The sequence below is a fragment of the Chiloscyllium plagiosum genome, unplaced genomic scaffold (assembly GCF_037043375.1).
Source record: "Chiloscyllium plagiosum isolate Xiang-an unplaced genomic scaffold, Cpla_swu_hap1 HiC_scaffold_21, whole genome shotgun sequence".
Lineage (NCBI taxonomy): Eukaryota > Metazoa > Chordata > Chondrichthyes > Orectolobiformes > Hemiscylliidae > Chiloscyllium > Chiloscyllium plagiosum.
Window position 1 is genome coordinate 35,067,186 of NW_028270159.1, and position 14,068 is coordinate 35,081,253.

General features: G+C 36.8%; 2 protein-coding genes across 4 annotated transcripts in view; one reads left to right on the top strand and one right to left on the bottom strand.

The window, feature by feature from the left end:
• The window catches only part of man1b1b (mannosidase, alpha, class 1B, member 1b), a 43,412-nt gene extending 30,681 nt beyond the window's left edge, over positions 1-12,731 (top strand). For all 3 annotated transcript variants that reach the window (XM_043719962.2, XM_043719964.2, XM_043719963.2), the window contains exons 10-14: positions 1,388-1,578; positions 2,073-2,193; positions 7,533-7,727; positions 8,460-8,591; positions 10,824-12,731. In XM_043719962.2, the coding sequence (XP_043575897.1) occupies positions 1,388-1,578; positions 2,073-2,193; positions 7,533-7,727; positions 8,460-8,591; positions 10,824-11,024 (840 nt within the window). In that variant the 3' untranslated portion in view covers positions 11,025-12,731. The remainder of the gene's footprint in view (positions 1-1,387; positions 1,579-2,072; positions 2,194-7,532; positions 7,728-8,459; positions 8,592-10,823) is intronic.
• The window catches only part of LOC122564766 (uncharacterized), a 70,085-nt gene continuing 68,736 nt past the window's right edge, over positions 12,720-14,068 (bottom strand). The window contains exons 9-12 of the mRNA XM_043719955.2: positions 13,422-13,578; positions 13,275-13,339; positions 13,123-13,193; positions 12,720-13,014 (exon numbers count right to left, since the gene is read on the bottom strand). Of these exons, the coding sequence (XP_043575890.2) occupies positions 12,912-13,014; positions 13,123-13,193; positions 13,275-13,339; positions 13,422-13,578 (396 nt within the window). The 3' untranslated portion in view covers positions 12,720-12,911. The remainder of the gene's footprint in view (positions 13,015-13,122; positions 13,194-13,274; positions 13,340-13,421; positions 13,579-14,068) is intronic.

A 14,068-nucleotide genomic window follows, 5' to 3' on the forward strand; every position in this document is an offset into this window, starting at 1 on the left:
GTATCTCATTCTGGCCTCTTGAACAACCCTTTTTTTTTACTGCTCCATCATTGGTGGCTGTATCTTCAGCTGCCTCTCCCTACACCTCACTGCCTGTCGACCTCACTTTGCTCCTTTAAGCCATTCCTTAAAATTTACATCCTGATCAGTACTTGCCTCCAATTAACAGCATTAGAACAGATTATCTGCCCTTTGTCTTACTTTTGTTTGTAGGACCTTGCTGTTGGTTATTGTGTTTTTTTACATTACAAGAATGAATGTATGTCAGTGTGAAATTCATTCATAGGATGTGGGTATCGCTGGCTAGATATTGCAAGTCACTTAGCTATTATTGTCCAATCCATGCTACCCTTGAGAGAGTGATGGTGGAACATGTAGGAGCATCCACAGTGCTTCTGGAAAGGGAATTCCAGGATTTTGACCCAGAGACTGTGAAGGCCTGACGATATAGTTCGAAATCAAGAAGTGTATAATGTTTTGATGGTTATGTTCCCATGCTTCTACTGCCCTTGTCTTTCTTGATAGAGGTTGCAGGTTTACAAATGAAGTTGGAACAGTTTCATACATCATGCAGTGCATCATGTAGGTGGTGCACATTGCCACAGTGTGTTGATGGCAAATGGAATATGGTGGATGGGATGTCAGTACCGTCACATGCTTTTTCTTTGGTGTTGAGCTTTCTGAATATTGTCCTGGCCTCACCTTTGGAGTTCAGCACTTCTGTCCATATTTTGACAGGCAGGAGCTGAATGGTGCTAGTTGTCCAAAGACACCAGCGGAGAATAGGATATTGTTGAACAAATGCCTCATGGTAACACTGTTGACAACCATTTCATCACCGATGCTTGAGTAGCCTGATTGGGCAATAATTGTCAGGGTCGATTTTTGACCTGGTTTTTTGAGGATTGGACGTACCTAGGCAATTTTCCAGTATCAGGTAGACGTCAGAGTTGGATTCACATACCTATGCTAATATGAAGGGGAAGTAAGACAATGGGAGAGGGAGGCAGCTAGCTGGGTTAGGGCCAGGGCTATTAGTCCTGTCTGGAAAGGACAAAGGTCTTGTCTCGGCTTACTTGCGTGGAATGGGGGAATCCACATGTGTGGACCGAAAGAATACAGGCTTTCAGTTGCTGTTGCAGTAAGCTATTTTGGTAGTGGGACTTTTAACACTAAAATCCCCAATGTGCTCTAGAAGAGAAGTAAAGCATTGAACTGACCCCTCTGTGACATTTTAACTTCAAAGATGTTGGGGTTCTTAAAGAGGTCCATCTCACTAATTGTGAATTCTTTGGTTTTTTTAAAAAAAAGATGCTGCATTAATCAAATTATTTTATATTAGTTCTTGGTTTCTGAAATTAAGAATCTTTTTTTAACCTTCAAACAGGCAGCAGTAAATGAAGTAATGAAACATATTCACAAACTCGGAGGGAAAATGGATGGATTAGTTCCAATGTTCATAAACACTAACTCTGGCCAGTTTAGTCACCTTGGAGTCTATACACTTGGTGCCAGGGCTGACAGCTACTATGAGTATCTACTAAAACAGTGGATTCAGGGAGGAAAAAAGGAATCAGAGTAAGTGATATACAATTCAAACTGATCCAACCAGTGACTTTCATCAGTAAATTTGCAGTTTATTTTCTTTCACCTTTCTGTTGAAATTCCAGAAATAAATAGACGTTTTTAAATGTGTAATATGTAGCAAACCTTTATTTTGTGCTAACTGGGTCTGAATCTGGTGTCGTGCAGAAATTATGTCACCCCTCAATATGCTGTCATCTATCCTGCAGCAGTTTGATCTGGATGAATCTCTGTTGTGTATGCTTCAGAGTTTGCACTGACATGAATCTGAAATGACTTTATAAGGTGAGAGACAATGAAAGGCAGACACTGAAGGTATTGGTTGTCAGTACCATTCAATCAACTACTTGGAAGATGATTTATGGTGAAATAGCTTTTTGGTATTTCTGCATATTAAACTAATCTGTTGCCATCACGGTGTTATTTAATTAATTTTCCTGTATTTGCACTTGATTTTCTGTGTTGATTTTCATTATTGTATTTGTCAGTTTATTAGATGACTACCTGCAAGCTATAGAGGGTGTCAAGAAGAACTTGATTCGGAAGTCAGAACCAAAGAAACTGACGTTTGTTGGTGAAATGTCCCACAATCAATTCAGTCCTAAGATGGTAAGTAGCTTTGATGAAATCAGTATGATGTCCATTCCTAGACTAATCCGTTAATGTACAGATGAAACTGCCTAACTTTCTGCTGCTTGTTGTGTCATAGCAGTGTTTCTGGGGCTCTTGTGGTGCAATGATAGTGTCCCTACCTCTGAGCCAGGATCCCTAGGTTCAAGTCTCACCTGCTGCAGAGGTGTGTAATAGCACCTCTGAATATGTGGTTAGAAAGTATCCAGAGGTGTTTCTGATGATGAACTTCTCTTTTCGGTTTGGTCCAGATTAGCATGGGCTGCTTTGAATCATTTTTATTGCTGGGATTTTTCTCTTATTATAAATGCTCATTAACCATTCCAGTAGTGTGGAACAATTTCATTCCAAGAATAAGCAGTTGAGTTACACTGTCTTGAACAGGTCCATTAACTGTATGAAGGCCTGAATTGTTATGAAATAATCATGTTTCAGCAGAGTGCCTAGTTCTGCCATTGATATAGAAATCATCTGAACTACTTGCATTTTTCATGACCGAATTTAGTTTACCTTCCTTATACTAAGTTAATCATGAAATCTAACTTTCAACGTGTTATATGTTTGGCCTTATTGGCAACCTCTTAAATATGGCCTGAGCCATTTGTTCATGCTGTAAACTTGAAGCTGAAGTAGGGTGTGTCAAACTCATTCTGTAGAATAACGGGTACACTGATCAGATTATTTCTCACTGTATGTCACACAAACCTATGAAAGGCCTTAAGGTGCCACTTCTGATCTTGAAAAAATGTCCAATTTATCCCCAATTAGCTGGGAACAGTATGCCAAAAGTTTAAGCAATTTCATTTTGCTACAATGCAACTCATGAAATGTTACCCTCGAGCAAAAAAGACATTCTGCCCAACACAGAAATGCGGTGTGTGAAATTGAGCGTTGGTGTGATACCAGATACGTAGGCTGTCCGTCCCAAACATTGGTGGATTACAGCATGGCCCTTTGGCTGTTCACAGTAAGGTGCTGGTCATACCCAACCAGCCCACATAAGCAAAACAACATCCAATAATCAAAGTGATTCTGCAACTGCTCAATATTTGTCAAGGGTGAGGAATGATGCTGTGAAGCACTTTAGGGTTGTCAATCAGGCTTACAGTGTGGTGTACTGACATGCACAAGAAGCTACATATATTAATACATAGACTCCAGTTTTACTGTAGACAGAACATGTTCATATGCTGCACCTGTTTTAACTCAATAGATTAGGTGATAGCCATTCACTGGCTCATTTCCTAATGCAATTTCTTGACTAAAGTCAAAAAGTGTTGTCCTGGAAAAGCACAACAGGTCAGACAGCATCCAAGGAGCAGGAGAGTCGACATTTCAAATATAAGTTTCTGATGAAGTCTCCTGCTCCTCTGGTGCTGTCTGATCTGTTGTGCTTTTCCAGGACCACACTTTTTGAATCTGATTCTCTAGCATCTGCAGTCCTCACTTTGTCCCAATTTCTTGAGCCAACATTCCTGGTTTAAAATGCAAACAATGTCAGACAGTTAACTTTCAATCATCATTAATTGTCATGAAAAATGCATCAATGTCTTTTATCAGAGTTCACCTTCTAATTCATTGACACTTCCCTGTCCTGCAGTATAAATGATGGCTTTCGCCTCAAACTGGTATTCCTGGTAAGTGGAAGACTAAAACCTTCAGCAAAATGGGCCCTTTTTCAGCAGTCTGTATTGTCAAACAGCTATTTAGAATCATTATATACAGAATTCTTGGCGGCTGTTGTGTAGCGTAGTCTTTCTGGTTCTGAGCTGGGAGGCCCGGGCTCAAGTCCCACCTTCTCCAGAGGTGTATAATAACATTGCTGAATAGCTTGAATAGAAAACATCTAGACAGGATTCTGACTCTGCCTTACTGTCACCATCTCAAGGCCAGTTTGGGGTGGACAAGAAGTGCTGATCTTGCCAGGAATTATCATATCCCGTGAAAGGATAAACGAAAAGAGGCTGCTTGCCTTCAAACATTGTGCATTTGTTTTCTTTGCTTTGTTTCAGGGAACATGTACATTAAAATATTCGTTTCAAAGGCAGTCCTGTGGTTTGAATTTGGGTCACCATGGTGACAGAGTAAAAGATTCTGTATGTGGTTTTATTCCTGTAATGTATTTGATGTTTGTTCGGGCCACTTGTTTTCTATTTATATGTTTAGTGAGTTTTGGTTGCATAATTTGTTGAGCTGGACTGACCAGCAAGTATTGATTCAACTTGTAATACTGCAGTCAAAAAAAAAACATATTCAGTTCAGAATGATGTTCTTGCATAATTAGTATTACGGGTGGAGATGGTGAAATAGTGGAAATATCACTGGAGAAGCAATCTAGAAGCCTAAGTAAAGGTCTGGGAACCTAACATGGCAGGTGGTGAACTTTGAATCCAATAAAATCTGGAATAAAGAGTTGCCCTAATTACATGTCACTATTGCTAATTGTTGGAGCACCCAATTTAATTGACTGATATCCTTTAGGGAAGGAAATCTGCTGTCCTCACCTAGTCTGGCATACATATGATTTCAGACACACAGCAGTGTCATTGGCTCTTAACTGCCCTCTGAGCAATTACAGAGGGGTGATAAATGCTGCCCTAGCTAGAGATGTCCACATCCTACAAAAGAATAATTTAAAACAAAACAAACTCTGGTTAATTGTTGTCAGTGTGCTTGTTCTTTATATAACTTATCTAAAATGATAAAATCTTGGGTTTTATAGAGAAATGCACACAGAAGTAGGGAAATTATGCTGTACAGTCGGTTCTGTTATAATGTGCGTTTCTTCAATGCAAATTGGCTATAACACGATTGAAGAATTTAAACCATTATTTGTTGAACACAAACTTTCTTACCTGTATTGGCTATAACACAATTCTGGTCCTATTGGCTTAAATGGTGCTGTTATTATGCGATTTCCTTATAACGCGGGATCACATGGGAATGGAACTGTTATATCAGAACAGACTGCATCTTTAGAAAGAGTTAAGAGGTGGTGCTGGAAAAGCACTGCCAGTCAGACAGCATCTGAGGAGAAGGAGAATCACCGTTTTGAGTATTGAGCTCTTCATCAGGAATGCAGCCCTTGTAGAGAGAGTAGGAGAAATTCTTCAAGGTAGGCATCCTTGAAAAAGGCTTCACGGTAAGGTTATAATCAACCGAGAGAGTAAGGACTGCAGAAGATCAGAGTCAAGAGTGTTGTGCTGGAAAAGCACAGCCAGTCAGGCAGCATCTGAGGCGCAGGAGAATTGATGTTTCGAGCATAAGCTCTTCATCAGCAATGATTGGCCATTATGCGATTGAAGAATTTAGACCATCATTTGTAAACTTTCTCCCTGTATCTTTATAAAGCTGCAATTAGACCACAAGTAGAATATTAAATTCAAATCTGGTCACCACGCAAGGTGAGGTATAAGGGTGGAAAAGAAATTTACAAGAATGATTCTAGCATGGAGGAATTTTAGCTATAAAATTAGGTTGGTGAAATCGGTTGTTTTCCAGGTAACTCTGGAAATTGAGGGGAGATTCATAAGATTTTTGCATTATGTAAAAGGAAAAACTTCCCACTTGCTGGTGGTATAGGACTAAGGAACATAGAATTCAGGTTTTGGACATAAGATACATGAAGACATGAGGAAGAAACTTTCTATGCAGCAAGTGGTAATGAACTGGAGAAGAAATTTGGCACTTCAGGGCAATGTGACTGATTGGATTGTCCTGTGAAGAATTTGACATGGACATAGACTTGGTGGGCCAAATTTCATAATGACTGATTTTTTTTTAATGTGTAGTGTTTGTGGAACAGAATATCCACAGGTTTCTGATGTTCTCTTAGTTGTATTTACAAAAACATGTAGGTTACTGGTTAATAGCAATATTTCAGTCTTTTAAAATGACATTGTTTTTATTTGTGCATTATCCAGTATACGTTGCAATAAATTGAATAATTAATATTGAAGATCACATATTATGTTTATTAAACCCCTGTGACAGTTTCAGTAATTCAGCAACTGCCCAATAGTGTGATGGCAGACTGTAATTACGCGTTCAGATTTGCTAGTTTAGTAAAATAGAACTTTAAGTATATTTTGGACAGCTTGTGTAGTTAACTTTAATGTTTAAAAGGATAAAAAGACCTTTCATTTGTAAGTCACACCTCTCTCAGTATTATTGTATTTATTAATAAAATGTGCTAAATTAGTGGCACATTACACATTTCTCACTTGGGACATGTTTAATACTTTTAGACCGGTGCTCATGAAACTTAGAAGGCAAGCAGCTTCTAAAAGTTAGTTTTCTTAATGGTACTTCCTTTGGTATTGCATGTAGTCATGATCAAATGTAGCATTTACGCTGGCTGAGTTTGCAAGTACTGAGCAAAGAAAGGGAGCTCAGTAGGCTCAACTTTCTCTTCTCTGAGAATAATCACAGCTTCTATAATCTATCCAAATCTCTGATTGCTGGAACAAATATGTTTAAAAAGTTGGAATACTCATTAGTTATTTTTGGTCACAGTACCTTTGCCTTGCTGAGGCCACTGTAAACAACAATTTTTTTATATTTTTCACGTGTGAAATATTGATTTGAAGGTGGGCAAGCAAGCTGCTTGAATTTACTTTCCCTGATACTATCTCATTGGCAAAATTGAAGACAGATGTTAAACTGGATCTGTAATTGTATTATTCGGTAAGAGTTGGGTTTAGTGTAACAAAAGAATATAGGTTAGAGAACCCCGTCTAATAGAAATCAAATTAAGCAGGCACTAAAATAATAACTGTCCTTATTAGAAATCAGATCTACTCAGAAATATTTTTCATTTAGATGATACAATGGGGTGGTATTACTGATTCTGATTTTTGTTCATTCGAACAATGATCTGTCATTGCTGTTTCGTAGAATATCCCAGGCTTTATAATTATATTAAGACTTACAATCTGTGCTCAGTATTTGGTTGTTTACCTTTTAGGGTTTAAATGGAACTGTCTTGTGAATGTGCAAATTATCAATGAATAAACTGATGATCACAAGTTCCTTGTCTTTTCTCCTAACTTTTATATTTTATGCACATTTTATAAAAGGTCTTGACTGTGACAGAAACCAATGGAAACAGTAACTCAAAACTGTTCATGCTGGAAAAATGTCTGTCCTCAGTGTACTTTGATCTTGCTTTGGAACTAAAATGTCTTGTTCATTCTGTAGTTTCAAGTCTCATTTGGCCCTGTTTATCGAGGCATTTCTCTTTGATGTACCTGGAAGAGGTTTGTGGATTGCAAGTATAGATAATATTGATGGGAGTTATTTCTTCCTTGCTTTTAAAGGATCATTTGGTGTGTTTCCTCCCTGGGACCCTGGCTTTAGGAGCTCACCATGGACTGAATGCAGATCACATGGAACTTGCAAAAGAACTGATGGAAACCTGCTATCAAATGTATGCACAAATAGAAACTGGTCTAAGCCCGGAAATTGTACACTTCAATCTGAATCCACACAATACCAAGGATATAGAAGTTAAGGTAGGTACAGGGAGAATTTTTTAAAAAAAGAACGTGCATGGTGCTTAATACTTATGGTTGACATTTAATCCTCCTCACAAATATGCTTTTTGCATTCAACTGCATTCCAGTCATTTGCAGGATTTATTGACAATTCATGGGTCATTTTTGTAATCAAATGTCACATTGAATGTTTCAATCAAAAACCTTGAGGAGGTCCATATAAAACTAGCACTATATGTAAACTTCAGACAATGGATAAATGTTATAATTATAAGTGTTGCTATGTTATTACTGTTGGAGATTGACAAATAGGACATTAATTCACTTTTATTTAATTTGCAGATGAATATTAACTAGTTTAAATAAATTTGCATAATACAGATTGCAGTTTTGGAATGTTGGTTCTTTGTTTTAAGCATCAGAATTAATAGTCCTTAGCAATGCAAGAATGATGTACCAAAAGGCCTATAATGGTGCTGTAAACAATCAGTCAATGAAACTGAGAATCCCTACCTCTAAACAGAAGACCTAGGTTCAAGATCCACCTGCTTCAGAAGTGTACCTTAACATCTTTGAACAGGTTGATTAAAAATCTTAACAACGTGATCAGAGTAGCCATGCAATCCAGTGTAAATATTGTTGCTAGTTCAGTGAGTCCTCATGTGGGAGTTACACACTTAGATGTCACCTGTGTGTCATTTAATGGCTTTTCAAAGTATTGTTTCAGATAATAGTCAATCTTTTTGACAGCCTGCAGATAGACACAACCTTCTAAGACCAGAGACAGTAGAAAGCCTTTTCTATATGTATAGATTTACACGTGATAAAACATACCAGGATTGGGGCTGGCAAATTCTCCAAAACTTCAACAAATATACTCGGGTAAGTATAGTATAATTTTTGGTTCTTCAAATGTAAAATTGCTTCAGTTTTTTAATATATACATGATTAATACAAACAACCAACCTAACAGTTTTTATGGTTTCTTTTTCACAATCAGTAAGGTTGAAAGGAATTGAAATATTAACGTTTGCTTGATTTTTTTAAAGTGGTTGTAATATGTTCTTGCCAGTGTTTATTTGGACAAGATGAAGAGGTTTGAAGCCCTTTACACTTCAATGTTTGACACTTATAAAGATGTAGAAGAGTAGACTTTGTTTTTCCTCTTAGTAGTTCTATACTATAAGATTATGTAAAGAGTGCATACTGGATTAATGTATGAAGGATCATTGGGGACAGGTGAGAGTCAAGAGCCTAAAATAGTCTAATAAAGCCTTCTGATCAGCTTGATCTCAGGACTTGCCCAGCAATACTATTTCTAGAATTGATGGGCCTGAATTCATCCCATATCCATTTTAGGCACTTTTGCTGAGGCAGGTCTGTTGAGCCGGGATGTTTCCTGACTCAAGTTGCCTGCATTGGTAACTAAAATTCCAGGCCTATGTCTTTGTAAACAAAGTCCAGGATTGTTTAACCATTTTCAACCTGCCCTCCCACCTTCGACAGTAAGTGCATTTATACCTTTCTGTTACTAGACCACTTTAGAACTATCCTTTTGTTTTTAATTGCTTCTCTGGTTCTTTCTACCAAAATACATCACCTAGAACAGGTCAACATGTGATGTACTATCAACTCATGACCTCTTGAAGCTTATCCTACACACAGTTCTTCATATTACCAAGTTTTACATCATCTGCAAATTTTGAAGTTGTGCTCTGTGCATTCAGATCTAGGTTACTGATCTAGAAAAATACAGCAGCCCTAATGTCAACTACTGGGAAAACCCTGCCATGTCACTTCCTTCACTCCCAGTAAAATAATTGTTCACTCTTTCCTGTCACTGGGCCATTTCTGTATCCATGCTTTCACTGTTGTTTATTTAATGAGCTTCAAATGTTTTGGCAAGCTTGAGTAGCACTCAAACATCATTTGGAAATCCATTTAGATTGCATTGCCTTTGTCAATTCTCTTGTTACCTGATCAAAAATCAAGTCAGATGGACATGCTTTGCCTTTGACAAATCCATGCTGGCTCTCCTTAAGTTACGTTTTCAGTTTGTGATTAATTTTGTCCCAAATTACTGTTTCTGAAACCATTTACATCACAGGCATAAACTAACTGGCATGTAGTTGTACGGGAGGGTGAACAACTTGGAGAGGAAGGAGATAAGTGGAGGACAGAAGAAAAAAAAATGTTCGTCGGCTAAAATAACCATTGTAAAACTCCTAGTGTCCTATGATGAACTTTAAATTTTATGGCTTTCCAGTAAGACATTAAACTGATGCATCATGTATCCACTTAGGTAGACTGAAAAGATCCAGTGTACCTTTTGAAGGGAGCAAGTGTTTGGACAACATCAAACCCCTTCAAGAGAAGATAGATTAAAATAAGAAAAAGTTAATGAGTATAAAAGTAAGCGAGGTACTGTGTTCTAGGTGCAATTCAATTGGTCAAACTGCTTGATGTTAAGCAAAACAAAGTATTCAAGCACTCTAGTTAAAATACAACGAAAAGAGGAACTTGGAAACTTAACTCTATTGGAAAGCTTAATAGATGCAGTGACTATTACTATACTGGAACAGTTAATTAGTAACATCCCATAAACACACCTTGGTAAAAAGACAAATTCAGAAAAAGTGTCTCACATGCAGCAAATCCCCAGCAAGAGACAGCGGCAGCTGGGAAAGATTCACTGCTTTCCTAACCTGCACTGACTCTAGTTCTCTTTTGGCAGTTGTTGCTAAAGATCCTGGATCTGAGAGCTTGACTACATCCATTCAGGCTGCTTTTATTGTTCCAACATTTTCAAACAAAAAAACCCAAGGCCTCAAATTGGTTATCTCCTTATAGACTGCTAGTCTCCCAATCTGTCTCTAAAATAAACAAAGACAAAACATACCTCTTACTGCCACAGCATCATCATACAAGGGAATTGAAGCCAATATTTATGCTTGAGCTAACGCAGATTGGTACAGTTATTATCCAACATCTGTCATGTTAACAATTGTTACTCTTCAGTTTGGGATGTCTTAATTATGAAATTTCTGTAAAAATGGCATGTGATGTACCAATTTATTATACAGCTTTTTCACAGTTACTTGTAATTTTGCACAGGTTAAAACTGGCGGATACACTTCTATTAATAATGTGAGGAAATCTGAGAACCCTGAACCCAGAGATAAAATGGAGAGCTTCTTTCTTGGAGAGACACTGAAATATTTATTCCTTCTATTTTCTGATGATTTCAACTTAATTAGCCTGGACAAATATATTTTTAATACTGAAGCACATATTTTTCCAATATGGACAACCTGATGAATGTTGAAATGATTTGAATGTTGACCTACTGTTTGGCACATCTTGGTTGTGGGATCTGATGTCAGCAGGAGATAACCACTGTGTGGAAGTTTTGTTCTACTTTGTATTGATCACTGTGAAAGTACGTATCACACGTCTAAAAAATGTGAACATACAAACTATAAACCAGGGGTACGTCCATGAACTGATGCACTCAAATGACCTGTTTTACATTACAAGACATGCTTACCACACATTGCCTCCTCTCCATTCACTGTTTGCTTTCTGCCTGCCAAGTTCAGTCTAACAGATGAGTATGTAATGGTTAATACACTACAAGTCTTTGCAAAAGAAAGTTACATTTGTGGCTTTTATTCTGCAACATGAATGGGTGATGAGATTTGATGTCAATTCATATTTAAAATTTCAATTTACTCCATTTCAAAAATAAAAACTAATCTAGCTTGAATTCTGAAATATCAGCAACTGTGGCAATTAATATTTTCCTGGGTTATTACAGACCAATCAAAATTATTCAGTATTTTGATCTATAATGGCTTTTGAAATTTAATTATAAAATATCATTGTCACCATATTTTGTTAATATATGCAAGTGTGAAAATGTTGGTTCATGAAGGATAGAATAATCCATTGGTCTAAAGTTTGTTTTTTTTGGTGGTTAAATTCTACTTTCAACTCCAGGTTTTATTCCATTTCATGTATATCCTCTGACTCCAACAGCCCTGTTTAATAAATAAAATAAAATATTCAATTCTTTTCTACCATGCTTCAGGCTGGAGCATTTGAAATATAGGAAGCAAATGTCATCTAGCAATATCTTTCCGAGTGCTTTTACATAGATGCTTTTGCCTGATAAAGAAACTTGTCTCTTCTGAATATCAAATATTTGGCTGCTTTAACCATAAAGTTCATCTGTGGCTAGTAAGGAGAGAATGTTTTTGTTTAAAGAGTAAGATGCAATATGAGTGTTTTAAATTTAATGTAAACATGGTTACAACTTAGGATATGAGCCATAACATTTTAAGTTGTACAAGGCCAGCAACTTGATAGGTCTTAGTACACTCTCAAAGACCAATTTGGACCCTTAGATTTTATGGAACCAGTAGCAAATGCTGATCTGATCCATTTTCTTAACAGTTGCTTTTCTGTGTGGAAACCCATTACTTTTTCTATGATTAACACGATGTACCTAATTACATCACTGTTCAGTTTCATCTTGAAAAGGTTACAAGCAGTGATGCTTCTGCTTTTTGTGACACTGGCCAGTAAATAATTCCAAATGGCTGCCTTAAATGTGCACAGTTTATATGAATAAGTAAACAGATAAGGATGAGTGCTTTTGAAATGATGATAATTCCAACAAAAAGGATATTGGGCATACTAGTGATCCCAACCCTTTAAGGGGATGCAGATATTTTATGTACTTGTCAACACTATGCTAAAGGCTGAAATATGGATCTACAAAAACTTTAGCCTGTCTATGATTAATTTTGTGCCTGTGCTGACTCTCATACAGCTGTCCATGAAAACATATCGCTTTTGTCATTAAATAACTCTGGTTTTAAATTATATATAGCTTTTAATCTAGATCCTTATCAGTCATTCCTTCAACTGAATGTACTGTTAAAATATTGGACAGGGTTTTAGATGTAATTTCACTTCCCTTCTAGAAAACAATGTAAATAAAGTTAGTTTGTCTATAAATTGTTTTTTGTTTATTTCATTTAAAACATGACAATTGTATAAAATTTCTCCAGTTCCAATGCAAATACAAAATTATGTCTCTCCACTACTAATAGATTGTTTCATACATTTACACAGTTAACAAAAGTCCTTTGTGTACATTTTGGTTCAACATTATCAGATGTTAACATCTGACTTGTGTTAAACATAACGAAGTTGACTACTTTTCACCCATTTTCTGATTATGCTCGATTCCATTTTACGAACCACAGTAACTGATGGTGGATCAGCAACATTAGATGCTCTGAAAAGCAATAAATAAAAAAGCTCAATCCACTCGTTACAGCTGTTCCAGACATTTTACAATTCACATGAAGCAACAGAAGTTCTAATTCCTAAACTCATCACCCACCTCAGATCTAAATGATGTGCTGCTCCCTCTATAACAAAAGTAATCACTGAAGGATTCATCGTTTTTAGAATCTGTTTCATAGGGGAAAGCATAGTTATTTGAATTGCAGAAGAATATGGTGCAAAGCAGTCATCAATGCAGTAAATACTTACACCACCATTTGCCCAGGGATCCAAGTCACCATTGGAAAATATTATATTGCTTGCTGCTTTGTAATCTAGAAAATGAAAAATGAAGTAGTTAGCATACAACTTGTTGCCCCAAAAGTAACTGAAAAGAAAAGTAAAACATTAAATTACCATCTCCCCAATATTGGATTTTTAACCATTGTGAATTTGGGTATACACCCCATTTACTGTGACAATAGTTCCTCCTCATTGCTTCAGTAAAGGGAATGACAGGGAACATATCTGTGTCATTGTTGCTTTCATACAGCAGATTGATCTCTGTGCAAACCTATAAAAAAATACAGAAACAAGATAATGAAAAACTTAAGATTTAAGTGTTTTTCTTCTGTCCATATCTTATAACAGGATAATAAATAGGCAGAAAGCAGAACAAAGTACATTTAAAATTGAAATTAATGGTATTGTATGGAACAAACTAAAAATTGTTCAAGGCAATAGACATTGTGTTTATTTGCACTACACCACGAAGGACAGCATCTTTACATGCACCAACTCAATCTGTCACTTATTATTTGCAACTAGACAAACATTCTAAATGGAGTTTCAAGATACAAAATGAAACCGATTCAGGACTGAGTGCTCTCCAAGATGTTTGGGTTTACTCCATTTCTTCATTATCTATTAACTTTCACTGTGTTCTATAATTGAACATATTGTTTGGTAAACCAACAGTAAAAGTGAGGACTGCAGATGCTGGAAACCAGAGTTTAGATCAGAGTGGTGCTTCAACTAGGTTTCCAGCATCTGCAGTCCTCACT